This window comes from Herpailurus yagouaroundi, unplaced genomic scaffold (genome assembly GCF_014898765.1).
Source record: "Herpailurus yagouaroundi ecotype Mexico unplaced genomic scaffold, PumYag 100, whole genome shotgun sequence".
Classification (NCBI taxonomy): domain Eukaryota; kingdom Metazoa; phylum Chordata; class Mammalia; order Carnivora; family Felidae; genus Herpailurus; species Herpailurus yagouaroundi.
The window spans coordinates 80,415,596-80,443,554 of NW_024412391.1; the positions used below are offsets into that span (position 1 = coordinate 80,415,596).

General features: G+C 38.0%; 2 protein-coding genes across 4 annotated transcripts in view; both read right to left on the bottom strand.

The window, feature by feature from the left end:
- Window positions 1–27,959, bottom strand: part of RELN (reelin) — a 532,794-nt gene that overhangs the window by 436,604 nt on the left and 68,231 nt on the right. For all 3 annotated transcript variants that reach the window (XM_040472867.1, XM_040472866.1, XM_040472865.1), the window contains exon 2: window positions 20,056–20,166. In XM_040472867.1, coding sequence (XP_040328801.1) covers window positions 20,056–20,166 — 111 coding nt within the window. The remainder of the gene's footprint in view (window positions 1–20,055; window positions 20,167–27,959) is intronic.
- LOC121028847 (cytochrome c oxidase subunit 5B, mitochondrial-like) lies at window positions 8,652–9,153 on the bottom strand. Its single transcript, XM_040472869.1, has one exon. It carries the CDS (start codon window positions 9,123–9,125, stop codon window positions 8,736–8,738), a length of 390 nt encoding a protein of 129 aa, XP_040328803.1. The 5' UTR covers window positions 9,126–9,153; the 3' UTR covers window positions 8,652–8,735.

The following is a 27,959-nucleotide window of genomic DNA, read 5'->3' on the forward strand; positions in this document are numbered from 1 at the left end:
TATATATATATATATATATATACACATATGTATACATATATATACATATATATAAATCTGTACAATTGATAAGTAAATTGATTAAGTGACTCCTCATCATCAGACTTATTATAAGCAGACTAGTAAAATGGAATAAAACAACTAACACTGCACTGATCCTCCTTCCTTCATTCTTTGAAGATGGCCTTTGGAGACTAAAGTATGGCTGAGTTCTGAATATAAGGGAATATTATGAAATTAAAATTCCTATTTGTGATAACCACTTCCAGAACCTTAAGTGTGTTAAGTGTTAAGTGTGTGTACCAGGATCAAAATTTTCCTGCCACAAAGTTTTCTTTACTCATTTTCATTTATTTCAAAAGAAATTAGCAAATATATTCTTCATTTCCTCCATAATCTATAAAACCATAGTTTTACCAAGTGTTCTATCATCTTCCTATCTTTTGAACAATTCAACATTTTATTCTTCAGAGAACTTCTACATTCTACATGACTTTTTTCTTTACCTACAGCATACTCGTCACTGCAATGAAGATTTTGCAAAAAAACAAAAAAAAGTTTTAATAAAAAGTATCCATTCATAAAGGAAAAACTGAGTTTTTAGCTTTTGCCCAGTGATTAAGACTCCCCAAACAAATGGAATTTTGTTTATTTATTTATTTTTTAATACTGTACTGTTCCTTTTTTATGTTTGTTTATTTTTTTAATTTAATGTTTATTTATTTTTGAGAAAGAGACAGAGCACAAGCAGGGGAGAGGCAGAGAGAGAGGGAGACACAGAATCTGAAGCAGGCTCCAGGCTCCAAGCTGTCAGGTCACAGCCTGATGTGGGGCTCGAACCCACGAGCGGTGGGATCATGACCTGAGCCGAAGTCGGACGCTCAACCGGCTGAGCCACCTGGGTGCCCCAATGTTTGTTTATTTTTGAGACAGAAAAAGAGAGAGCACAAGCTAGTAGTGGAGGGGCAGAGAGAGGAAAGAGAGAGAGAATCCCAAGCAGGCCCTGCACTGTCAATGCAGGGTCTAACGCAGGGCTCAAACCCATGAACCTTGAGATCATGACCTGAGCCAAAATCAAGAGTCCAATACTTAACCGACTAAGCCACCCAGGCACCCCACAAATGGAATTTTAAAGCACTTAAATCTTCAGGCAATGTGTATTAAATGCTTGGCACTATCTACTCATTCATTAATCTAAATGAAAAAATTAAAAACAGTTTTAAAAGCATGCTATTCTTTAATTAAAAATGTTAACTTTAAGAAATAGTTTAATGGATGTGTTTTCAAATACTTGTGAAGAACAGCATAATGGTAACTCCTGCACTGACAAAAACAAAGAAAATTGGCAGTCAAGCTTTTATTTTCTTCTTTGTGAATCTCCAGCTAGCTACCCATTTCACACACTCAAGTCCTAACTCTAATAAGCAGAAAAACACAGAGGCGGCTATGGTCCAATTTCATGAGGATATTTTAAGGTTGAGAAAGCCCATGCAATTATTAGGATCAAGAGAAAAGCAAATTAACAAAGCCTCCAATCTTATGTGTTAACAGCAGAGTAGAAACCAGCAGTTGGTGTTTCTAATATTTAGCACCAAAGAAACACTCTTTAATGGAATGACTGTCCACCTTCAGCACTAGAACACTGGCTAAAGGTCACACAGTCTTTACTCTACCCATGCTCTTCTCTGGCTCAGCGACGTAATCTTTACAAGATGTGTTTGTTTGTTTGTTTGTTTGTTTGTTTAATTTACAAGAGAACTTTGTCTGCAAACTTTCTTGACCAACACTGACTTGGCATGAATGCATCAGTTAATTAACTCTTAGCAGATTCTTCTAGATAAGACTGCCACACCGATATTTTATCTTCCTGTTAATTAGTAATTATGCACTGGCAAGAAAAACAGTGTTTCTTTCCAATTATCCCAGAATTCGGTGATTATTTAAACTTGACTAATTAGCATTAGAGGGCTGTACATCTTCTGGGCAAATTGTGTTTGATAATCCCTATTAAAATATACATGGTGGTTGTTGACTTGTAACAAGAAAAAAAAAGTGGCAGTTCAAAGGGTATTAGATACAGCACAAGGCAAATGGGGGCCCATTAAAATTTCCCCAACTACTCTAATGAGAATGCCGAGGGTCATTTCTGCCTAGTTTACCATCTGTTTGGTTTCTGGCATGTGTCTCTGGTGTGAAGGGAGTGAAGCCCATTTGGCTTATCACAGTGTAATCCGGGAGTCTGAAGCAATTTCACTCGCTTATAAAGTGGCACATTCAAATCAGACGCTTGCACACATGGGATGAAAAACTTTTAAGTGTAAAAATGATGCCACATTAATGGAAAATGTCCTGACTTTTTTAAAACAAGCAGGAAGTGGTTGATGAGAAGCTTTGAGCAATGTTGTATATGAACTCTAATATCTGCTTTGTACTCACCCAAAGATTATGAAGATTGAAAAACTGCTACTTAAAAAAAGAAAAGAAAAATAGCTACTTTGTAGCCTCCATCACCTGGAGCACATTAAAACGTTAGATTTGCATTAGGACAGGCAATGACTTCCTTAGGACACAGAAAGCAATAACCATGAAAGAAAAAAATGAAAAGCTGAAGTTCATCAAAATGTAAAACTTCTACACATCGTACGATACAACTGAGGAAAAGAATAGGCAGATCACAGGTGGGACAATTTACTCACAAAACATATTGGATAATGGACTAGCATCCAGGATATCTTAAAACCCTTGTAATTTAATAATAAGAAGGCAACTCAACTTTTCGTGTTTATTAATTTTTGAGAGAGAGACAGAGAGAGTGTCTGTGTGAAGGGGTAGGGGCAGAGAGAGAGGCAGACAGAATCCGAAGCAGGCTCCAGGCTCTGAGCTGTCAGCACAGAGCCCGATGCGGGGCTCGAACTCGAGAACTGCAAGATCATGACCTGAGCAGACACTTAACCCACTGAGCCACCCAGGCGCCCCACAACTCAACTTTTTAAAGTGGGCATAAGATTCGAACAGATACTTGACAATAAGCACATGAAAAGGTGCTCAACATCAGTCAGTTGGGGAAGGCAAATTTAAACCACACTGAGATACTATCACATACTCGCCAAAATGTCTAAAATAAAAACACTGACGACACCAAAAGTGGATAAAGATGCAGAGCAACTGCAGCCCTAACAGTATGTTGGTGACGGCACAAAAAGTACAACCATTCTGGGAAAAGGTCTGGCAGCTTCTCATACAACAAGACCCAACAATTTCACTGTTAAGTATTTACCCAATAAAAATGAAAACATATATTCACAAAAAGACTTGTACAACTATGTACATATAGCAGCAATATGTACAGTAACTGAAAACAAGAACAACCCAGGTCAACAGGAATGCTACAAAGGAATACTACTCAGAAATAACAAATTACTGACACACACAACACGGAAAAATATTATGCTGAGTGGGGGCGCCTGGTTGGCTCAGTCAGTTAAGCAGCTGACTGTTGATTTCAGCTCAGGTCATGATCCCAGGATCATGGGATCAAGCCCTGTGTCAGGCTCCATGGGGAGCATGGAGCCTGATTGGGATTTTCGTCCTGCCCCTCTGCCCTTCTCCCCTGCTCTTGCTCGCTCTCTCTCTCTCTCTCTCTCTCTCTCTCTCAAATAAAATTTAAAAAAAATATATTATGCTAAGTGAAAGAAGCTTTATACAAAAGGGTACATATTCCATGACTGCATTTATACAAAGTTCCACAACAGGCACACTAATCTATGGTGGAATAAAATAAAAATTGGTTGCCTTTGGCAAATGAAACCGAGAGTTGATGGAGGAGAGACATGAGGTGATGTTCTATAATTTTTTTTTTAATTTTTTTTGCTGAGAGAGACAGACACAGTGTAAGTAGGGGAGGGGCAGAGAGAGAAGGAGGCAGAGAATCCCAAGCAGGCTCCTCACTGTCAGTACGGAGCCAGATGAGGGACTTGAATTCATAAAACTGTGAGATCATGACCTGAGCCAAAACCAGGAGTTGGATGCTTAACCAGCTGAGCCATCTAGGTGCCCCAGTGATTTTATATATTTTGATAAGGGTTTGAGTTAACACAGGTTTGTGTATTTATCAAATCTAACCTCATATACCCCTAAGGATTGTGCATTGCAGTGTATCCAAATTTTACCGAGCTCATGGGTGCTCACTGTAAAATTCTTTCAAGCTTGATGTGTGCTTCAAATTATTCACAATGGAATGTTAAAAAAATAGATTGAGATACTTCTGTCAAATCCCTATTACATTATATTTAAAAATAGCAGTTCAGGGGCGCCTGGGTGGCTTAGTCAGTTAAGCATCCAACTTCGGCTCAGGTTCATGGGTTCAAGCCCCACATCGGGCTCTGTGCTGACAGCTCAGAGCCTGGAGCCTGCAATAGATTCTGTGTCCCCTTCTCTCTCTGTCCCTCCCAGCTCATGCTCTGCCTCTCTCTCTCTCAAAAAAGAAACATTAAAAAAATACAATAAAATAACATCAGTTCATTAGATGAATACCTACACATAATATAAAATCATGCAAATATAACTATGATAGCATTTCTTTCACTAGCTCATTTGGTTACATCAGCCTTGTACATGGAGGAGTAGGTACCACTACTTTTGTGCCTGATTTTTGTACTTCCACAAATGTGCTTACCTGGTGTGTTCCTATATGTGCATTTATTTATCTAGGATGTGCCCTGAAATCTGTTTATTCCATTTGAACCTGCTATTATCTTAATACAATGTCATTAAGCGCTCTATAAGCTTAGATAAAAAATGAGCACTTCTAAGACATTTGTTGTTTATATACACACTAACTGGATGCTTTGGACAGACTTGATAAAAGGAACCTACACAGGTGTTTTCTTAAAATATGGTTAAAAAGGTACCTGTAAAAGGTTGAAAAAAACCCACAAATATCTAGAATGCTGCATTAAGAATTCTTTGCAAGTCTGTTTATGTTCTTGATCCATTTTAAAGACACTAAAACTGGAAATGAGGTTTATGTGGGGGGAAGGAGTAGTGGAATTCCAATGAAAACTAGCAAATTTATTGCCCAACCATCCTACTTACTATCAAAACCTATACAAGTACTCCGAGTCACCCTCTCCCTAGCCCAGATTCTACCATAGGATGGATTGCCTTTTAAAACACTATGTTGTTTAATCATTCATAGAAAATAAACAATAAACATGTCTAACCAATTTCTTTCAGCTGACTCAATACAAATACTGATCATGTCAAATAAGAGGGTTTCTATAGTTTCTTTAGTAGGTGAATGTGGGTGTGTATTGGGGAACAAAATTTATAAACTATGTGTCAGTGTGTGTGTGTGTGTGTGTGTGTGTGTGTGTGTAGTTTGTGTGCATGTGTGTATACATATGGTTATCTCAATTGTACTGTAACCATTTTCTCATGCCATTATTATTTTAAAATATCACTTTAATGGTAGCATATTATTTTTTAAAAAGTTCTTGATTTGGATGTAGTTGATGCACAACATAAAATTAGTTTCGGAGTACAAAATAGTTATTCATCTTCTCTATGCATTATGCTGTGCTAACCAGTGTAGCTACCATCTGTCACCATACAGTGCTGTTACAATATCACTGACTATATTCCTTGTGCTGTGCCTTTTATTCCTGTGACTTCTTCATCCCCTAACTGGAAGCCTGTATCTCCCACAACCTTCACCCAAATGTTGCCCATTTGCCCATTCCCTTTCCTTCTGGAAACCATTTGTTCTCTGTAATTTTAAGCCTGATTCTGCTTTTTATTCTTCTTTTTTGTTTTTAGATTCCACATATGAGTGAAAACATATGGTATTTGTTTCTCAGTCTGACTTATTTCATTTAGCATAATACCCTCTAAGTTCGTCCATGTTGTCACAAATGGCAAAAAAAAAAAAACCCTCATCCTTTTTTAGGGCTACATAATAGTTTTGTGTGTGTGTGTGTGTGTGTGTGTGTGTGTGTGTGTGTGTGTATGCCATCTTCTTTATTCATCAATTGAGGAATACTTGGGTTACTACTATATATTGACTATTGTAAATAATGCAGTGTCAACATATTATTCCTTCCTACTAATACTCTAGTTTATTTTACCATTATCTTTTATTGACATTTAGATTATTTTCAAATTTTTCCTAACATAAATAGTACCCTGGTAAACAGTCACATGCATCAACCTTTGTCTGTATTTCTGTTTTTTCTTTAATTTATGATAGATTCCCCAAAGTAAAAGAACTGTGTCAAAATATGTGAAAATTTTAATTGCTTTGTTTACATACTGCCGAATTATTTTCTAGATAACCAATATATACTCACATCAACAATAAATACCTATTCTCCAGCACTGGTACCAGAATTAAGTAAACATGATTTTAAACATCTTTGCCAGATTAAAAAAAATTTTAACTGCAAAAAATTTAAAGCTTCATAATTGTTTTAATTATGCATTTTTATTAGCAGTGAGTTGAATATTTTCTTCATATTTACTGGACATTTGTCTCTCTTCTTTTACAAATGGTTTGAGTTTTTGCTAATTTTCTGTTAGGATATTAGGGTATTGATTGATTTTTTTTTTTTTTTGGCTGTATAAGGCCAAAAGCCTCTTTATACCTCAGGCAAAATGTTTTTCATCTTTTTTTTTTAAATAGCATTTTTTTTATTAAACAAATCATTGAGCTGTCAGAAAATTAGAAAACAGAGAGGAAACCTTTAGATGTTCTAAGATTAAATCATTCTTACAGTCCAGGGATTCAAAAAATCAATTTAGCAAGGGGCACCTACTTGGTTTAGTCAGTTAAGTGTCCAACTCTTGATATCAGCTCAGGCCATGAACTCACAGTCATGAGATCGAGCCCTGTGTTGGGCTCTGTGCTGACAGTTCAAAGCCTGCTTGGGATTTTCTCTCTCCTCTCTGCCCCTTTCCTGCTCTCTGTCTCTCTAAATAAACATATTAAAATGTTTAAAAAATCAATTTAGTCAGGATGGACTATTCTTCATATCACTTCACTATTAATCTAAAAATATAGAAGAAAATAACAAGTGTTGTCAAGGATATAGATAAATTGGGAATTCGTGTATTGCTGCTGGGACTATAAAATGGAAAACAGTTTGGCAGTGCCTCAAAAATTAAACATAAATTACCACATGACCCAGTAATTCCATTCCTAGGTCTACACACAAGAGAATTTAAAACACCCACTCACGGGGCACCTGGGTGGCTCAATTGGTTCAGTGGCCGAGCCTGCTTGGGATTCTTTCTTTCTCTCTCTCTCTCTCTCTCTCTCTCTCTCTCTCTCTCTCCCCCCCCCACCCCCTGCCCTCCCTTGCTCATGCTCTCTAAATAAATAAATAAATAAATAAATAAATAAATAAAATGTATGTGCACACAAGAAACTTCTACACAAATGTTCATGGGAGTGTCATTCGTAATAGCCAAAATGGAAACAATCCAAATATCTATCAACAGATGAATGGATAAATGAATTATGGAATGAAATTAATGAAATATGGAATACTCAAACAATGGACAGTTATTCAGCCATAAATAAGAATCAATTACTGCATTCTTCACTATGCTTCAGTAAGGATGAACCTTGAAAACATGTCAAGTAAAAGAAGCCAGTCCTAAAGGTCACATACTATATGACTTCATTTATATAAAATGTCCAGAATAGGCAAATACACAGAGACAGAAAGTAGGTTAGTGGCTGCTACGGGATGGGAAGAAAGGGTTTAGAACTGATCGAATTTAATAGGTATAGGGTTCTTTCTGGGGTGATGGAAATGTCTTCAAATTAGTTGGTGGTGATGTTTGCAGAATCACTGGGCTGTCCGCTTTGAAATGGTTAAGTTTTATATTATGTGAAGTCTATCTCAAAAGAAAAGTTTATATTTAAAATTTTTTTAAATGTTTATTTATTTTTGAGAGAGAGGGAAAGAGAGAAAGAGAAAGAGAGAGAGAGAGAGAATGAGCAGTGGAGGGGCAGAGAGAGAGGGAGACACTGAATCTGAAGCAGGCTCCAGGCTCTGAGCTGTCGGCACAGAGCCCAATACGGCTTAAACTCAAAAACTATGAGATCACAACCTGAGCCAAAGTCAGACACTTAACCAACTGAACCACCCAGGCACCCCTCAAAAGAAAAGTATATTGAAGATTCTAAGAAGTACTATTTAATTTTGTTTAACCAGCATATTCCAAGCTTTTTTATACTGCAATACACTTTTGCCATGTAAGACCTATTAACGTACCATAAGACACTAATGATCGCGAGAAGCAGTGTAGGAAAAGGTGCTAACAGTGCAACATTTTAAAATTCATTCTAAGATGTGTCTGATATCATCCCCTTGTTAAAAGTGGAACAAGAAGAAAGAGAGAAAAGGGAGGGGACAGGCTAAGGACCTGAAGGATAAACGTCATCAACCTCATAATTATTCTAGAGCTGCTCATTTGTCCCATTCTCTAGAAACAGAAGGCCAAACCCTGGGTTCTTCCTTATTAGTAACAGATGTCTCTCCATTTTTTGTTATTAGTGTTAACACTGGTATTGGATCACACAGACTAAAAGTGCAGTTAAAAAAGAATCTTCTCATAATGCAAATAACTAATTATTTTTTTTTTTATGGGAGAAGGAGCCAATGCAATGGCTAGTCTTTATTGGAAAGAAGAAACTTTATAGCACATTTTGAGTAAGTTAGTGCAAAGGCTCAGTGGGCCAACTGATGGGGCACCAGCTTGTAATGGGTTCCGCAGCTAGGGCATCTCTGGGCCTCGCCTTTGTGCAGCCAGAACCAGATGACAGCACTATTGTCCTCTTCACAGATGCAGCCCACAATTCGCTTGTCAGTGATAGATGGCACTAAATTAGGGTCTTCCTTGGTGCCTGAAGCTGTTTTTGGGGCTAGCATATTGTATGGGTCCAGTCCCTTCCGAGCAGCCATCATGACCTCCCTCTCCAGCCCAGTTGCCTGCTCATCATCAGTAGGAACACCACCTCCAGATGCCATGGAGCGCACTGCGGCGACTCCATTGGGACCGCAGACCCTGAGGGCCTGCGCGGCCAGCGATCCAACTCCACGAAGTAAGCTTGAAGCCATCACGCCCGCTACAAACAGCAGCACTCGATAACTAATTATTTTAAAAAGAAAACCGTTAAGGATAAACAAAACGTCTTTCCAGAACACGATCTCTGATAGCTCCATTTATTTTACTTTTAAGTTGCAATTTACCAGAATTCATGTGGAGAGGCACTGTTCTGAAGAAGAACCAGAAATAACATAATTAACTAGATAATAGCAACAATATGGTTCCGATGTATGAAAACATGTGGAAGGAAAAGCAGGAGAGAAGCTCAGTCTGAACTTTTACCAAAATATTAACAACTTTGCTATTCTGTTTTCCAAAATGGCAACTCCCACACCAGCAAGTATCTTTCCATTCAGACATTCAGAGTCCTGAAAACAGTAATTTAGTTGTGTGCTTGCCTCAGAGAGCAGCCTACACATCTATTAGGCGACATGCAAAGCTCAGCATCAGAGGGTTGAATACAAACTACAGAACAGAAGACAAGAGTGGAAACAGAACCAGCATTTGGTGAAGTGCCGTTATTGGATGCCTACATCTCATCTATTTTCAAGTTCATAGGCTGCATCCACAGCTATTTTCTAGGCGATGCCAAGAATTTACTTTCACCACTTTTTTTTAATACTTCAAAGATTATTATCAGAATTATTTCTAGGAATAAATTACGTTATAAAATTATTTTAAGTTGTTCTTGGATTTAATTGCCAAAAAAGAATCAAGAGTATTTATAAATCAATTACTGTGAACATGGGACATAAACTCTTTTATCATTATCTAGATACCCAAAAGGAGGACTGGAAAACTTCAAGAGTAACCACATTACAAGCAAAATTAACTGCTAGATCAGAGTCAGAATTCCAAGTTTATTCCCTTAAGCATATACTTCCATCTTTTTTCCTGTTAAAATGGACAGTGTAGCATACTACGGAAAGTGTCACTCTTCTAGAAAACAATATCTCTTATCAGTAAAGACCCATGATTCCTAAGTGGTTTTTAAAAGTATCATTTAAAACAGAAAGAGCAAAATATTCCTGATTCTGTCTTCATCTGCTAAGCGATAAGACCTCATTTACATAAACCTATTTTCCAGAATTATTTTTAAAACTTTGACATGTCAGAAAGTACCCCACATAAAAACCTACTGCTCTGTCCTTGTTTGTTCAGTGCTGTTTGGGGGCAAGTATCTTCTTTAATAAGGTTCCATTTGCCAGACAGAAAAGTCTCTTCACAATCTGTCAACACTGACAGACAAAATTATAACAAAATAATCTCAAAAACCCTAACTTCCATAACACAGTGGCAACTTTCATTAGAATCTGCTCTAAAAATGTGACTTTCCTGACAGTCTTATTTATGACATACCATTTTACTTTGATTCTGAGCACATGGATTTGAGCAGGAATAAGGAGGAGAAAGGAATTAGAAGAACTCCTCTTCCTTAGGGATACATCTTTAAAGTACCTACAAGGGTTTCAGGGCACATATCTTATCAGGGCTAAGTTCCTGAATGTTGAATCTGTGGAATGTCCAGAAAAAACTGACAAGCTGCTTCAGGAGCTATGACATGGATGAACTTTACAGGGAGTGTTTTTTTTTGTTTTTTTTGTTTTTTTTTTAAGCCTAAAGGAAAGAAAATTACTTAATGGCTTTTTAACACACATTTACCTTTTGTAATTACAGAAGAAATTCTATGAGAAAAGCACTGAAGTTGAAGCAAGGGTTGCACATATATACCAGACAACCTTCCTTAATCATCTCACTTGATGTAATCAAGTGAATACATTCCCAAGAAATTATAGAGTCATCACTTCACGGAAGATCTAAGAGAGAAAATAAGAACTTAACTATCATGTATCATTAGGACATTGACCTGCCCTAAGACATGAGCGTGGACGGGACACTCTCTTGAACTTCCTTCCATCTCTTGATTCTAAAGAAGACACTTAATCAATCACTCTCCTATCTAAAGGTATTAGTGCCTGCCACCTCCAGAGAAAAAAACGGACAAAATGGTAGGCAGGATAATAAATGTCCCCAGAACCTATGACGATAAAATGTATGTATGTTTGCATAGTTTTACATATATGTATAGAAGTGTAGGTTTATATGCACGTGTACAGATTCAGAAATATCCTCGAAGTTTAAGACAGTAATATCCGCTCTCTTGTCCACACAGGACACTTGTGCACATACATGCATTTACTGATGTCAGCTCTGGTAGTAAAATACCCTATGAATCCTCAAAATTTATACTGGGTTATTCATTCAATAAATATTTATTGAGCACTTGTTATATGCCAGGAGAGTGAAGATGACCAGACCATCTCTTATCCTCAAAGAGGTATAAAGGTTTTAAACAAGTAAATTCAACAGATTATTAGAGATTCTGGTGGAGGTCAGGGAAGAAACTGAAGTACAGAGGGCAGAACAGAGAGTTCCATGGAGGTGAGCGTCAGGGAGTAGGGTCACAAAGGCTAAACAGGGGAGGTGAGGCAGGACAAAGGCCCTAAAAGATGGCAGGATGTCCACCCAGCAGAGAGAACCAGAAGGAATTATAAGCACTATAAACAAAGGCATGAAGTTTAAAGCAGCTGGGATTTTGGAACTGTGTGTGGGTTATGATTGGTATAGTGTGTGTGTGTGTGTGTGTGTGTGTGTGTGTGTGTGTGTGTGTTGTGGGAATGTACTGGAAATGTGGGTTTTTATGAGTGGTGCACCGTGTGTGTGTGTGTGTGTGTGTGTGTGTGGGAATGTACTGGAAATGTGGGTTTTTATGAGTGGTGCACCGTGTGTGTGTGTGTGTGTGTGTGTGTGTGTGTGTGCAGTGAGAATGTATGTGACTGTAAAGAAATGGCAGGAATTGTTGGGATTGTTATAGGCAGGGTTACAACACAGAGGGCCTTCTTTTATTCAGGATTCTTTTGGTTATAACAGAAACCAGCTCAAGTGGGCTTCGGCTTTAAGGGAAGCTTAAGAAGAGGCTATAAAGCTGAGTTTCGTTTTTTGGGGTTTTTTCCCAATGTTTATTTATTTATTTTTAGAGAGAAAGAGAGACAGAGTGTGAGCAGAGGAGGGGGAGAGAGAGAGGGAGACACAGAATCCAAAGCAGGCTCCAGGCTCTGAGCTGTCAGCACAGAGCCTGATGCCGGGCTCGAACCTGTAAACCAGGAGATCATGACCTGAGCCGAAGTCAGATGCTCAACCAACTGAGCCACCCAGGTGCCCCAAAGCTGAGTTTTACTTATGGCTTTGCAACTCCCTATGCACGACCTTGGGCAAGTTACCCACCTTTCTCTGTGCCTCAGGTTCTTTATCTACAAAATGAGAATAATTAGGAGGCTTTTTGTTAGGATCAAAAAAGTTAACACCTGCAACATACCTGGCACATAGCAGGTGTTTGATAAATGTTAGCTATTTTTATTAGTGTTTCTTAGAACCCAAGAATATCTGAGCCTGATGGGGAGAAAGCCTAAAATAAGAGCCTGGAAAGCTCCAGCACATCAGGCAGCATTCTGTCTGTATCTCCTTCTCCTCTGCCTGCACAATATTCCCCTGAGCCATTGTGGACGATGGGTGCCCAGAGTTCCCAAATGTTTACACATGCCTTGATCTAGCTCATGAAGAGTTGGACTGGGATTGATGAGTCTTGATTCCAAATTCCTGTACTGATAAATTCGATCGACTCAGCTTGGCTTGTGTATCTCACTTGTGGCTTAACCCTTTGTGGGGCCAAAATCATGCCACACTGGCCTATTTCTCTTGAAAGGCAGGAAGGAGGGCAGAGGAGTAATTCCTCTTGATTCTTAGATTTAATCATTTTCAGGTCTAAGCCAGAGAACAGACTAAACAATCTGATCTTCAGAGGTCAGAGCTGCTGTTAAGTACCAAAGGACACTGGTTGTTATAATCGCTTCACATCCTCCTTAAACTTTTCCTATCCCAATTTGCACCACCCTAACTCCTTTTAAGAATCGGGGAACTGACAAAATTCCAACCACCAAGCAAAATGCAGTGTAGCCATAACAATGGAATATTACATAATCATAAAAAGGAATGAAGTCCCCGATACCTGCTACAACATGGATGAATGTTGAAAACATGATTCTGAGTAAAAGAAGCCAGAAACAAAAGACCACATACTGTATGATTCTATCTACATGAAATAATAGGCAAATGCATAGAGACAGAAAGCAGATTAATGGTTGTCAGGGACAGTGTGGGGGAAGGAATAGTGAGTGACCACTAAACGGGGATGGAGTTTTTTCCAGAGGTAATGAAACATTCTAAAATTACATAGTGGCGTTGGTTGTTCAACCTTGTGAACATATTGGAAATCACTGAAATGTATACCTTAAAATGGTAGGTAACGTTTATGCTTTGTGAATTATATTTAAAAAAAAAAAGTATCTGAGACCTGGATATGATGTCAGAACAACTGGTTTTACGCGTCACACTTACACCATCTCATGTAATAGCCACTACTCACCCTTCCTAAGCCTTGATTCCTTACCTAAACATTGGGGCAAGGGCTGAGCCAGGCTCTACCAAAGATCCGTGTCAGCTTTAAATTCTATGGGTAAGAAACTGGGTGCATTGTTTGCCATCCAAACTAAAGTCAGCCTTTCTCTTCCAAATATTCTGCCACTGGAATTATCTTCTCATTCTGTTTGCTATTTTAAAGAAAGAATTCTCACTTCTTTCTGAGGTTTTAAATAATACCTATTTTTAAGCACACATACTAGGCACTTGAATAGATAATTCACTTCATCTACCCAACAATTTTGTGAACTAGACACTTTTGTTACCATTTTACAAATGCAGACACCGAGGCTTAGGGAAAGAAACAATGTGGCCCAAGTTAGCGAGAAGCCGTGCCAGGGGAACATACAACCTGAGCAGCCTAGCTCTGGAGGTCATGTGATGAACCCCTGCACTGAGCTGCCTTTCTCCACTAACCTTTCTGCCTTTCTCCACTAACTCCTCCACATGGCCCAAATCTCATGCCCCTCAACATTTACTTTAGCAATTTGCCGAGTGACTAATTTAACAGCTTTATATTCATCATGTTCACTATTCTAGTAAGTGATTCTTTTTAGTTATTGGGAAATAATCCCTGATTATTGTCATATGTCAAATACAAACTACATTATACTATTTCTTTTTTTTAATGTTTATTTTTGAGAAAGAGGTGAGGGGAGGAGGGGGAGAGAGAAGGGGAAAGAGGACCTGAAGCAGGCTCTGTGCTGATAGCGGAGATCCTGTCACCGGGCTCCAATTCCCAAACCCCGAGATCATGACCTGAGCCGAAGTTGAAACTTAACTGTCTGAGCCACCCAGGTGCCCCTATATTATGCTATTTCTTAATGAAGGTAATACTGGCATATGCAAGTGGAATTGAGACCAAATTAATGAATTAAGACCAAATTTAGGTTAATACCCAGTAAATAAGAAAAATTAATGACAACTTCAGCTCTTGTCAGCTATGCTCCTGGTACCATTGACTAGAGCAATTTGTTTAATTAACCTAAAGTCTTCTTGTTAATTATAGATCATTTACCATGTCTAATAAAAGGTCATGCCTTTGAAATCCCTACATATGTTTAAAATTCCTCAAGCATGTTACAAAAGCATTTCTTCGTAAAGAGACAGGCAAAATAAACTTAAGAAGAATGAGGAATAATTTAGCTTAATTTAGGCTAGCAAATAAATAGCATTACTAGACAGGACCCTATGTAATGAAGTTGCTAGTGGTTGTCCTTTCTTTACAAATATCAAGACCTAAATATGTGTATGTAGTATTCATAACATGTGTGTGTCTCAAAGTCACAAGGACAGGACACCTAAGACTGAACTGTAGCTGATGCCCAGGGATGTAGCAGTCCTGGTGACAATTAGTAAAGTTGTAAAAGGTTCTACTTAGTTTTAATGTGAAAGATAACCAAAAATTAGCTTAAAGTCTATATTTTTATTTTTTATTTTTTATTTTATTTATTTATTTATTTATTTATTTTTTTAATTTTTTTTTCAACGTTTATTTATTTTTGGGACAGAGAGAGACAGAGCATGAACAGGGGAGGGGCAGAGAGAGAGGGAGACACAGAATTGGAAACAGGCTCCAGGCTCTGAGCCATCAGCCCAGAGCCCAACGCGGGGCTCGAACTCACAGACCGCGAGATCATGACCTGGCTGAAGTCGGACGCTTAACCGACTGCGCCACCCAGGCGCCCTATATTTTTATTTTTAATGACAATAAAGCAAAGTAGTAACAAAAACATGCATCATGACAATGAAACATTAACATACAATCAAAATCTACTGGTAAAGTACCCATTTTTGTTAACTAGTGACCAACATAAGGTTTACAAAAATTGTAAATCTTTCTTAAAACATTTAAATAATTTGTTTTGTAAATATATCCCTATTCATCTAAAGTTAGAGTGTCAAATCACAGTTAGAAAAAGTCAGATCATTGTTAAAAAATTCTCACACCATGTTTAAAAATAATATTGAAAATATTAAATTTTTATGTTAGTTGCTTAAACTCTATTAAAAGCATGACAAGATTGAATGCTTAAGAGCAAAAATCAAAAAGAAAAAATCATGGATCTGTTCACCATATTTTCTGCCCAAACTTGGATTTCATCAAATCTTGCCATTTTAAGAATTTTGTAACTTAACAGTGATTATATCTAGAATTGTATCTAGAATGGCTCATTTCCTTATAGAAAAAGGAACACATAGAAAATTACAACAGTTTACATGAAAAACTGTTAAAATGGCTCACGAATTAGCTGAGAAAAATGATGTAGCACAAAAATTGAATTTATGCAACATCTAACAATTTGAACTGGGGCCAGCAGACCTGCAAACCCAGTTCTCCGGTTTTAGAGACAGAATATCAAAAATTGAGTGAAATGCTTTAAAGCCAGAATACTAAATATTGAGTAAAAAGCATTTCAGCCTCTGGAAAAGGAATAATTTTGTATGAAAGGATATTCAAATAGCCCTTCATTGAGCGGCCACAAAGAGCCTTGAAGATTTACATGATTGAGCTGGAATTCAATGCCAAAGACAAGAGGAAGCATTTTTGTTCTGGGATGCACAAAGAGATACCCATAATTAAACATCACTCTTCCCTAGGGCAGCATGTTTTCTTATATTGACAAGCAAAATGAGGTATTTCAAACCATGCATTGCTGGCATACAGTCATCTTTTGCATAGCTATTGTTTTAATGTATTTCTGGCTATTAGGCATTTGTCTATTTTTGGTCAGTGAGGCATGCATTTTAAAGAATTCTGGTTTTGCATAAAAGGCTGTAGTTATGTTAGTGGAATTACATTTATACAACAGCATCTTAAGAATAATTATAGCCTTATTTTGGCTAGTCACACACATAGTTTATATTTAAAGTAGAGCGGCTATAACTTTCATGTAATTAGTACAATTGAAATTAACTATAAGTGGAAAAAACTTTCAGAAGTACCTTTTTAGATTCAACTATATGTTCTACTTTGTCTTGTTCAATACAGCTATTTAAACATACCACACATGGATCCTACTATGTTGGGCATTTGCCAAACAAATCAAGTTTGCTTAACATTCCATCAGTCAAGTCACAGCCTAATGATAGATTATGTATTCAATAACTCTTTTGTTCTAGATCAAAGAATGCCACATTTTTTTCAGCCTGATCCTCCCGCAACTACTAACCTACCAAAAAGCAGCAACTCTTACATTTTACCTTCTGTAAGAGTTTCCTCTCCTTTCTCACCTGCACTCTACTCAAATTCAATCTTTTTCATTTTCTTAAATTGTAAAGAATGTGTTAAACTTAAATACCAAAAAAAAAAATGTTCTTTTGCTTTTGAAAGTGACCATCTACCTAAGCAGACGTTTTATCTCCTGCTCTCTATTCAAAACATTGCTTATGAAGATTAACTCTGTTTAACAATATGGAGTTATATAATCAAATTTTCTTTTTAAGGTAACTTGCTATTGTCATATAAATCCAGATAAAATTATTTTGATATTACTAGAAACTTAAAAAAGATCTAACTTATCTATCCATCCGTATAAAAATCATGTCCTATAAAAATGCCAATTGACTAATGGGAGACCTGAGCTTTGGTTATGGAAGTTAAACTACCATCCATGGGCTTTGTGTCTAGAAGCCTCTTCAGACCATTAACCTAATGATACTGGGTTAATGGTAATGGGAAGACTAAGCATAATTTAATCTAATCAAAAACATTCTAATTCAAGAGAAACTGCGTTTTTACAGCTTTCAAAGTCATCATAGAAAATGTCTTGGGGCGCCTAGATGGCTCAGTCCGTTCAGTGTCTGACTCTTGATTTCAGCTCAGGTCATGATCTCAATGTTCATGAGTTCGAGCCCTGCATCGGACTCTGTACTGACAGTGTGCAGCCTGCTTGGGATTCTATCTCCCTCTCTCTCTGCACCCCTTCCCCGCTCGCATGTGCTCTCTCCCCATCTACCCCTGCCCTTTAAATAAATAAAAAAATAAAATAAAATAAAATTGAATAAAATAAAATGTCTTGAAGCCCAGGTGCCTCAAATAACTCCTAACAATTGCATTGCTAGTTTTTTGTTTGCTTTACTAAAATCAGAGGCAATAGGACACATGGATTTTATGTGTCTACCTTGGCAAGTGATAGTTATTTCATTCAGCCAGTCCTCTCTTCTCAAATCATCCGGATCTACAAACCCCAGATTAATTCCTCTTGAGAACTGCTTTTTTTGCCCCCGAGAGGAAGTACATACACGTCTTAGACTGGAGAAAGCAGCCACTTCAGTTACCAAGATTTATAATTTTGGAACATCTAGTTTTACTGAGTGTTTCCTCTGTGCTAAGAGCTTCACGTAAATAATCTCAATTTTCAGGGCTACTCAACATCATATGAAGCAGGTGCCGTACCAACCCCATTTCACAGATGAGGAAGTTAAGCTTACATCTCAGCTTAACACGACTTCCTCAGGAAAGCCTCTCCCAACTACATCCCATTTTACTCCAGCCTGGATCTAGTTTCTCTGGCATACCCTTGCCCAGCACTCAGCACTTTTCCAAGCTTGCCCCTAGCAAAATTTGCTATTACATATTTATGTGGTCATTTAATTAATGTCTGTCTCTCCCATTTAATTAATGTAAGATCAATGGTTCTCAAACTTTAGTGTGTATTAAAATCACTGGGAGTGCTTCTTAGAAAGTGATCACTGGGTCCCAAGCCCAGAATACCTGACTCCCTGAGTCTAAAGAAAGGCCTGGAACTCTGTTGCTGCTACCAGACCCTGGACTGACTCAGTACCAGCAGTTCTCAGCCCTGGATGAACATCAGAATCTCCTGGGGACCTTTAAAAACAATCAATGCCCATACTCTGCCCCCAGAGGTTTTGATTTAATTGGGCTAAGATGGAACCCCGAATGCCTTATCCCAAATATTGTATTCTTTTACTCAAAAATTACTTATCTAAAACTCAAGTTTAACCAAATGTCCTGTAAATTTTTATTTGTTAAATCTGACACCCTTACTTACTTGTAAGTCCTGTTGTAACATAACAGGTAGTGTATCATTTATTTTATGTACATATATACTATGTACCCATATCATGGGGCCAAATGAGCAGAATTTTTAGACCCAAGAATTTTTTTCTAGAGGATCAGAACATAGAAGTAGTTACCCACACACTGTAAAAGCTTATCTGGAGATCTTTTAAGAATAGGGCAAATTCTCAATGTCAAATAATTTAACATGATGATTAAGTGACTTCCAGTTTCCTTTAAGCCCTGAGGCTGTGAGTCTCATATGAGGCCAGCAGGGTGACAATGGGGCATCCACATCACTGCTCCGACATCAATCAGTGAATCACCTGGGCAGAGCTGCTGCTAAGACTTGGCTCAGAGGAGGTGTCCTTTCATATATCAAAAGTAGGTAAAAATTATCTATTTAATAAATACCCCAGAAAAGATAAACGCTGAACACATGGCTGCCTCTGATAACACAATTCTATCTTTTTCATATCAATGTAGGCAGTCTTGTGCCATTTTCCAATTTCAGAGTAAGATCAGTGATTTCATGTCTTACATAAATGGATATATTAAATTTGCATTTTTGATGCTGAAAAGGGCCTACTTAATTCCAGCTTGGCACGTTTATTGTATAATGGGTAAACTAGGGATTTCCAAATTGAGAATCCTCTGGGATCAGTAATGCTCATGTAGCCTTCTGCCTCCTCATGTAAGTAACCTGCCAGGTCTCTGGCTCAAGGACAAGACTCCATCTAAGTATTTTAAATATTAAAACACACTCCTTCATGAATACTCACAGAATTCAATCATTTCAACAGTCATTACTATCTTTGTACAATGCTTACTTGCCAAACTTAACACGACACTTTTCACCTAATCCAGGATTTTAAGAGCTGTTTATAAAAACAGGTTATGGAGGGGCACCTAGCTGGCCCAGTCAGTAGAGCATGCAACTCCTGATCATAGAGTTGGGAGTTCAAGCCCCACATTGGGGATAGAGTTTATTTAAAAATAAATAATAAAACTTTTTTTAAAAGCCACGTTATTGAATGCATGCACATCAGAGTGGATTCCAATTCCAGCAACACAGAAATTTACATGACAGAACACAGAACACAGAACACAGAAATTTACATGAGCCCCCAAGATGAAGTATAATAGTTGCAGCAGACGGGAGAGGGACAGAATGATTGTCACACCAAGCTTATGGTCGGCTTTACATTTACAGGACTTATTTCAATTCACCTAACTACAAGCAAACAACACAAAAATCACTTCAGATTATTTTCTCTGAAATAATAAATGTCTAATACTTTTTAAAAAGGCATTTCAAAAAATAAGACCTATAACTGTTTAATCATGGACAATGATTGGTTTCTTATGTCGGGATCACTTACCAAATCCAAAAGCATTGGAACCTCCAATGCTCTGTGAAGACTGAACACTTGTAGATGTGTATAGTCCTGTCACCAGCAAGCCATCAAAGAAGGTGCTTGTTGAAATTGTCACTGAAATACAGGGAGGGAAAAAAAAGAAACCTCAATTAATACAATCAGGAGAATGAGATAACATTTCTGAAGTGTTAAACATTGTCAAAACAACTTTTACTCATTATTAAAAAATCATTTTTATACTACTGGTAGTCAGTATTTTCTTTGTATTAGGAATTAGAGAGGAGTAAAAAGCAGCTCAGAATGCCAATGTCTATAATTGCTGGTCCTAAATTTAGTACATTAGTTCTATCTTTCTGCATTCATTTACACATTCCCCAGCTATATGCAAAATCATCTGAAAATAATGTAGAATATATTGAATAGCTAGTCTCCCCCACCTCCACCACCACCCCTGAAGGCAGTCAAAGGCATTGCTGGAGTTTTGGCATTGTGATTAAACATTTTTTTTTTAACTATTCCATACTGTGGGAAACAATCTTAGATTGGCTGAAAGAACAGTAAGATGCACTGTTTTTCTTATTGTGCATCTACATATCATAGATGAATCCCCTGAAGTTTTTCAACAAAAGCAGACTAATTTGCATGAAGACAGTTAGCTCTTTTCCTTTTGAGAACAAAAAAGGGAGACCACTGCACATTTTAAGTTTTAGAACAAAGACTACAAGAGGAATCTGAATGGTTTCATAACCAGAAAATCAGGATGTTCCTGGGAAGAAGAGGGTCAAATTAAATAAATCCTGATGCTACTCAGGTTTGGCTTCTTAAAATGTTATCTTGCTTATTACCATCCTAAAAAATGATCACAATTTCCTCCTTGACATAATATTTTCTCCTGCATTGGTTTTACAAGATTAAGATGATGCCATTTGTAGGAAGCATCCAGGAAAAGGTGATATTATTTTGGCGTGCACAGTACAAGGCTATCATCATGGTTGGTGGCAGTAAGGAGAATGGCCAGAATCACATTAACTTTGATGAGAATGTTTAAATTAAACTCCAGGAAATCCAGTGAATAGAGCTGAATGGTCTGAAACAACCACATTATAAAGCATAAAACAAGACTCATAGATCAACAGAACAGCCTGACATCATGCTACCCCCAAAATGGCATTGGATATTGGAGTAAATCACCTTCACATCCTTTAATAATAGCCAATATTTTGACTGCTGGCATGTAAACCATTCAGCTGGGCATTGAGTTAAACAGTTAACATGTATTATCTCATTTCATCATCAAAAAATTTCTATTAAAAGGGTACTGTTATTATTCCCAGGATACACATGAGGAATTTGTGGCACAGAACAATTAAGAACCTTGTTCAGGACCATCTGATATCATCTAAAAATGTCTGATGTTGTTTACCTGGCATCTCTCTTGTTTTCTCTCTATCCTGTACATCTCCCCCTCCCCAGATCCCACAGAAGCAAAATGACATGGCTGAACCCTTGTTTAATAACTTATTCCCCAGATTATTCACATGCATGAGGAGTATTTGAAAAAAAAGTAAACGCTGTGGGACTCAATATCACTGGTATTAGAGAGGAAGAGGGCCAAGGAGGGTCAGGAGGTGACCTCTATGGTATAATGGATGGAGCCGTAGGCTAGGTAAGGGATGGGATTTGGGTGCTGGGTACTCATCTGTTACCACCTGTTCTTGAACAAAACCACTTCCTCTCTTGGAATCTCAATTTCCTCATTTATAGAATCACACCTCAATCATCAGCCTCCTGTTTTGCCTATTCCAGATTCCCATAGTTGATTCTACCAGTGCCTCTACCTTTGGTTCAGTGAGTTATCTTGACTAAAGTAAAAAGTGCTTAAACTGCTTCTGCACCCTTATCCAGTAGGGTTTAGAATTAAGCTGCTTGCTGTTAAATTGACTATGCTGACCAATGGACTCAATGCAGTGTCCCAGGCTGTCCTTCACAGCAAATCAGACCCAAACTGCAGTATCTCACTGTGGACCTGTGGGATCCTGCTTCTATCCACTTCCTCTCAATCCATTCCCCTTTTGTTCAGTAAGACAGCAGCAATCATGTTAATGCACAAATACAGCCCCTGTGGACTCCTGTTCATTCCTTTATGCTTCTACTCTGGTTCTTACTTCTAAGATTCTAAAAAATCTAAGAGTTTTATGGGTTAGGGAGTGAGGCCACCTCGAATTCGAATCTCACCTCTCTCTCTCTCTCTCTCTCTTTACCTCTGATCAGTGTGTGACCTTGCAATGAGCCTCGGATGCCTCATTTACAAAAGGAATAATACTACCCAATTCACTATAAGAATGAAAAGAAACGTATCTTCAATCTATCAGTGTGCCTATCTCTTTAACAAACAACCATGCACACAGTAACTCACCAGTAAAAGTTAGCTCCATTTTCCCTGTCCTCTTTCACATCCTGAAGCCCTGCCTTGTTTTTCCCTTCCAGAGAACTGGAGTCCCATACAGACCTCCTCACATCTGCTGAGGACACAGCCAACCACTGGACTGCCCACATCTGAGTCCTCCTGCCTGCTACAATTCTCCACTAACCTCTCCATGCATTATTTCATTTCCAACCACGGTCCATACTAAGTCTCAGCTGTGAGCTCAGTGGACCCAAGATAAGTGGCATCCGCAGCTTATTATTAATTTTCCCTCTCTTCTAAAAGATATTCTGCTGAGTTTTAATTTAAAACAGAGGCTAAACACTTGGAGAAAGGGCTGAAAAAGAAGAGAACCATGTGTGACAGCTCTTGGGTCTTTCCTCTACTACCCCCAGCTACTCAGTTCTGGTCTCAAACTACATACCCCCCAGCAAAACAAAAGCCCTGCTATGTCTATTATGACAATTGATAAATTCAACTTGTTGATAGCCTACACGTATCTAGTGATGATCCAATATATTAGACATGCGCACTTAGGAAGCTGCCTGCACGGCCTGTGACACATTTGGGTACTGAGCACAACCAAGGTCTGCTGTGCCCCTTAGATGTCCACGTAGGCTGCTAATCCCTTGCCAGGTCTCAGCTCTCATCTGCCACCAAGTGCTTCCCCAGCCCTAGAGGATGATGCAAATTCTGATCTTAACTCCTCCACACACCATAATACCTGCCTCAGATCAATTCTCTTCTTTACATAGATTCCTGGTGCTGACACAGCAAGGTCTAGTGAAAACACCCCAGGAATAAAAGGATTGATATTTAATTACCAATAATAATTTGCTATGTCAGATGAGGCAAGCTTTTCTCTCTGCTTGGTTCTATTCCTAGTAGTAGTGACATGAATACCTATTGCTTGGAAACCTCATGGCTAGATGGACCTATCATTTCTAAACATGGAGCATCTTAGAAATCAAAGTGGAATTACTGAGAAAAACACTTCTTACTCTTAGAGTCTCTTGGCTTTAAATACCATCCATAAACTGACCACTCCCAAATTTCTATCTCCTGTCCAGATCTCTACATACCTCTTCATATATACTCCAGGTATATATAAACTTGCTGCTCAACATCCCCACTTGGATGTTCAAGAGAGGTCTCAACCTCAACTTAACCAAAACTGAATGCCCACCCCATCCCTCAAACCTGCTTCTCCTATAGCCTTCATGAACTCAGTTGATGGCAGCACCATCCTTCCTGCTGAGCCAACTTTGGAATCACCATCTCCCATCCTCTACATTAGTCCATCATACACAGGATTCATGTCATTCTTCTGCTTACAACTTTCTAGCTAAGTCAATGTCAAAGTCTTCACAGCGGCCTACAAAATCCTATGTGACCTGCCCCTATTCCTTCTCTGTCCTCACCTCCTTCTGCTTTCCTCCTAGCTCACCCCATTCCAGGTACACCAGCCTCCTTGTTGTTGCTCAGGCATGTCAAGCCTTTGTACCACTGCCTTCCTCTGCCTAGGACTCTCTTCCTTCAGAATATCAGGTACTTATCACCTTCTGGCACATTCTACTGATACACTGACTCACAATTGTCTTTTTTTATTATGTTTATTGTAGGTCTCATCCTGCAGAATGTGAATTCCATCAGGGCAGATACCTCAAGTGTTTTGTTCAGTAGTACATCTCAAGCATCTGGAATAATTTCTGACACGTTAAGGTGTCATATTTGTTGGAATATTTATTATATGTGATAATAATATTATATGTATTAATGAATAACTCATTCATACAAAAGTGGTGCAAAGTTGTCTTATTTCCAGCTTATTCCCAAAGGAAAAGTATGTTGTGAATCCTAGACTTTATATGTCAAATGAATCCCACTCGGAAAAGTCACATGGGAAAAAAAGAAAATTTGACTATTTATATATTGAAAATACCTTCCAGAGTGCAAAATGATCAATGCAGGGACCAAGAGACCAATCGAAGACATTTGTTTTTTTAAAAAAGGCAGATCAACTTAAGTACACATACATTCTGACAGGCTATATGTTTACACAAATCATCTAAAGAAAAAGGTCCCTATTAAAAACTAACTGAATATAGGGGTACCTGGGTGGCTCAGTCAGTTAGACATCCGACTTTGGCTCAGGTCATGATCTCCCAGCTTGTGAGTTCGAGCCCCACGTCAGGCTCTGTGCTGACAGCTCAGAGCCTGGAGCCTGTTTCAGATCCCTCTCTCTCTGGCCCTCCCGCGTTCATGCTCTGTCTCTGTCTCAAAAATAAATAAATGTTAAAAGAAAAATTTTTTTAAACTAACTGATCTATTTCTCTATTTGCTAGAGTTGGGAGTTTAAAGTTATTTTGAAGGGAAAAAAATGATATTTGCATCTGGAAAGCTGCTACTGTCTGGACAAGCATTCCTTCTCCTTCTTTAAACATGTGTAATGCATGATCCATATGTAAACTGGTAATCAGTCTCTTTTTTTAAGAAAAAGGAAATGTTGCCCAGACTCATACAGCCTATAAGACACAGTTCTGATCACTAAGTTCCCTTTTACTCAAGAAGACAATGGGCCCAATTTCTGCATTTAAAAGAAAATGTGACACAGTTTGGATTCTCCGATAGCTTGCAGGAAACTTCAGGATGTCTGCAGCCTGCATGTTTTTACCGATTAGAGCATCATCAGTAAACATATGAACAATCTGAGCGAGACACTGAAAACTTTATACCAAGGCCCTCCAACTTGGAAACTTTGGCAGGAATACACATCTCTCTGTCCTTCCCTTTCCTTTTCATCAAATGCTTCCACTTATCTCTACTTGCAGTCTCTGGTGAGTCTGTCAGAGTTTCCCAAACAAACAAACAAATGAAAACCTTACAGAAACAAATAATTGTTCCAGGCATCGAGGCTGCTCTGGCCAGCTGTCCTTACCTGGGTAATTTCGCATCATCAGTCACTGACAGTTTGTTTTCATCTGGGGCCTCTTCCCTCACCTTACCCTCTGGTATCTTTCTGATTCCTTCCTATCAAGCTTTATCTGACCAACAATGTACACTAGTTCTTACCTGTCCTAGTGCCCAGACTTGATTTCATTTCTCTAATTCCACTGGGACTCACCTTTCAAGCACTATCTGACCTTCTCAAGTCTTAGCTCATCAGTTATGTCCACAAACTGCTGCCATCTAGGCAACCGAAACAATCTTTCTGAAAGCAGAAGAGTGATCTATGATAAAATCTTTTTAATGTTTATTTATTTTTGAGAGAGAGAGAGAGAGAGAGAGAGAGCGAGCATGAGCAGGGGGAGAGGCAGAGAGAGAGGGAGGCACAGAATCTGAAGCAGGCTCCAGGCTCTGAGCTGTCAGCACAGAGCCTGACACAGGGCTGGAACTCACGAACTATGAGATCATGACCTGAGCTGAAGTTGGACGCTTAACCGACTGAGCCACCCACATACCCCTATGATAAATTTTTTTTAAGTTTACTATAGTAAACACAGTACACAGTACAAATACAGCTGACAACAGAAAAAACTGAAACACATTTCTGAATGTAAAATTATGTTAATATGTTTATGAACTAGAAGGAAAATTTACAGCTGTCATATTTTTGTAAGTTTCTAACACTCTGATTCAGAATGTTTTGTCCCAAACTGCATAATTTAAAATGTTGCAAAGCTACTGTCATTTAAAAAGGTTTCCTCCAGGGGCGCCTGGGTGGCTCAGTTGGTTAAGCATCTGACACTTGGTTTTAGCTCAGGTCATGATCTAATGGTTTGTGAGTTCAAGCCCCACATCAGGCTTTGAGGTAACAGCACAGAGCCTGCTTGGGATTCTCTCTCTCCCTTTCTCTCTGCCCCTCCCCTGCTCACTCTCTGTCTCTTTCTCAAAGTAAATAAACTTAAAAAAATTTTTTAATGTTTCCTCTAACATTTTATTTATTTTTAAATTTATTTATTTTGAGAGAGAGAGAGAGAGAGAGAGAGAGAGTTCAAGCGGGGAAGAGGCAGAGAGAGGGAGAGACAGAATACCAAGCAGGCTCAATCCTGTCAACACAGAGACAGACATGACATGGGGCTCCAACTCATTAACCGTGAGATCATGAGATGACCTGACTGAGACACCCAGGTACCCCTAAAAATGTTTCCTATAAAAATATTTTATGAAGCTACTTTTGCATAAGTAGAATTTTTAGTTAAAATATATAAATTTGGCCACACTAGGATAGGGGAGAATTGCACAAAGTTTTTAGATTTGAACTACCTTTAAGATAAACAACTCTTACGACTACCTATATCTAACTGATATATAACTAGCCCAGTTAATAAAAAAAATCCTTCACTCTCTTTCCAAGATTATGAGCCATATGCTTTAACTAATAGTAAGATAGGAAACAAATATTTACCAAGTATCAATTCACTTTAAATTTATAATATGAAAAATTACTGAACCTAGGTGGCAGATATACAGGTGTGCGCTGTGCTAGTCTATTAAATTTTGTTTCAGGGGTGCCTGGGTGGCTCAGTTGGTTGAGCGTCTGACTTGAGCTCAGGTCATGGTCTCACAGCTCGTGGGTTTGAGCCCCACATCAGGCTCTGTGATGACAGCTCAGACCCCACAGGCTGCTTTGGATTCTGTGTCTCCTTCTCTCTGCCCCTTCCCCGCTCGTGCACTGTCTCTCTCAAAAATAAATAAAACATTAAAAAAATTTTTTTTGTTTCAGAAAAAAATCATATTAAAAAGTTGAGGGAAAGGAAGAAGTTTATTATAAATACACTTATTACAAATGTACTTAAGATGAGCAAACTAACTGGAACAATAAAATGAACTAAAAAGTACATAATACATTCAGACTTTAAGAACTAAACAATATATATGAAAATATGTGTATATTGCTATGTGTGTGTGTGTGTGTGTGTGTGTGTGTGTGTGTGTGTGTATACTTTATATATATAAACCTTCTAGGAGTCAAGAACTGTTAGAACTATAATTTGGATTTTATTAACTAGGAAAGCAAAAAAAGATATTTAGAACTAGGTCCTTATTAGTAAAATATTTATAAACTCTATCTGACATCCTATCAATTCTAGTTAGTTTATAAAAATTAAAACATAATGCCACCATGAGACAGGACCCACCAATGATCCATTTTACACACCAAAGGTTTATATAAAATCTTCAAATAATAATTTAATGACTTTTAAATAGGTAAGCACTTACTTAAACATGTCAGTCTGCCATATTACCTACTTCTTTTCATGGTTTTTCAAATTTTTATGATAAATTTATAAAATCTCTCCCCAGGAGACTTTATTTCCTTACAGTCAACTTTTCTATTTTTGCATTAAGATGTACAGAGAATTAGCTACTTTAATAATTGAGGAAAAAAACAACATCAATATTATGGATTGCAAGTAGGATTCTGAACTTCCCAGTGCATTTTAGAGGAGAAATAAAGCATGTATATGATTACCGATAA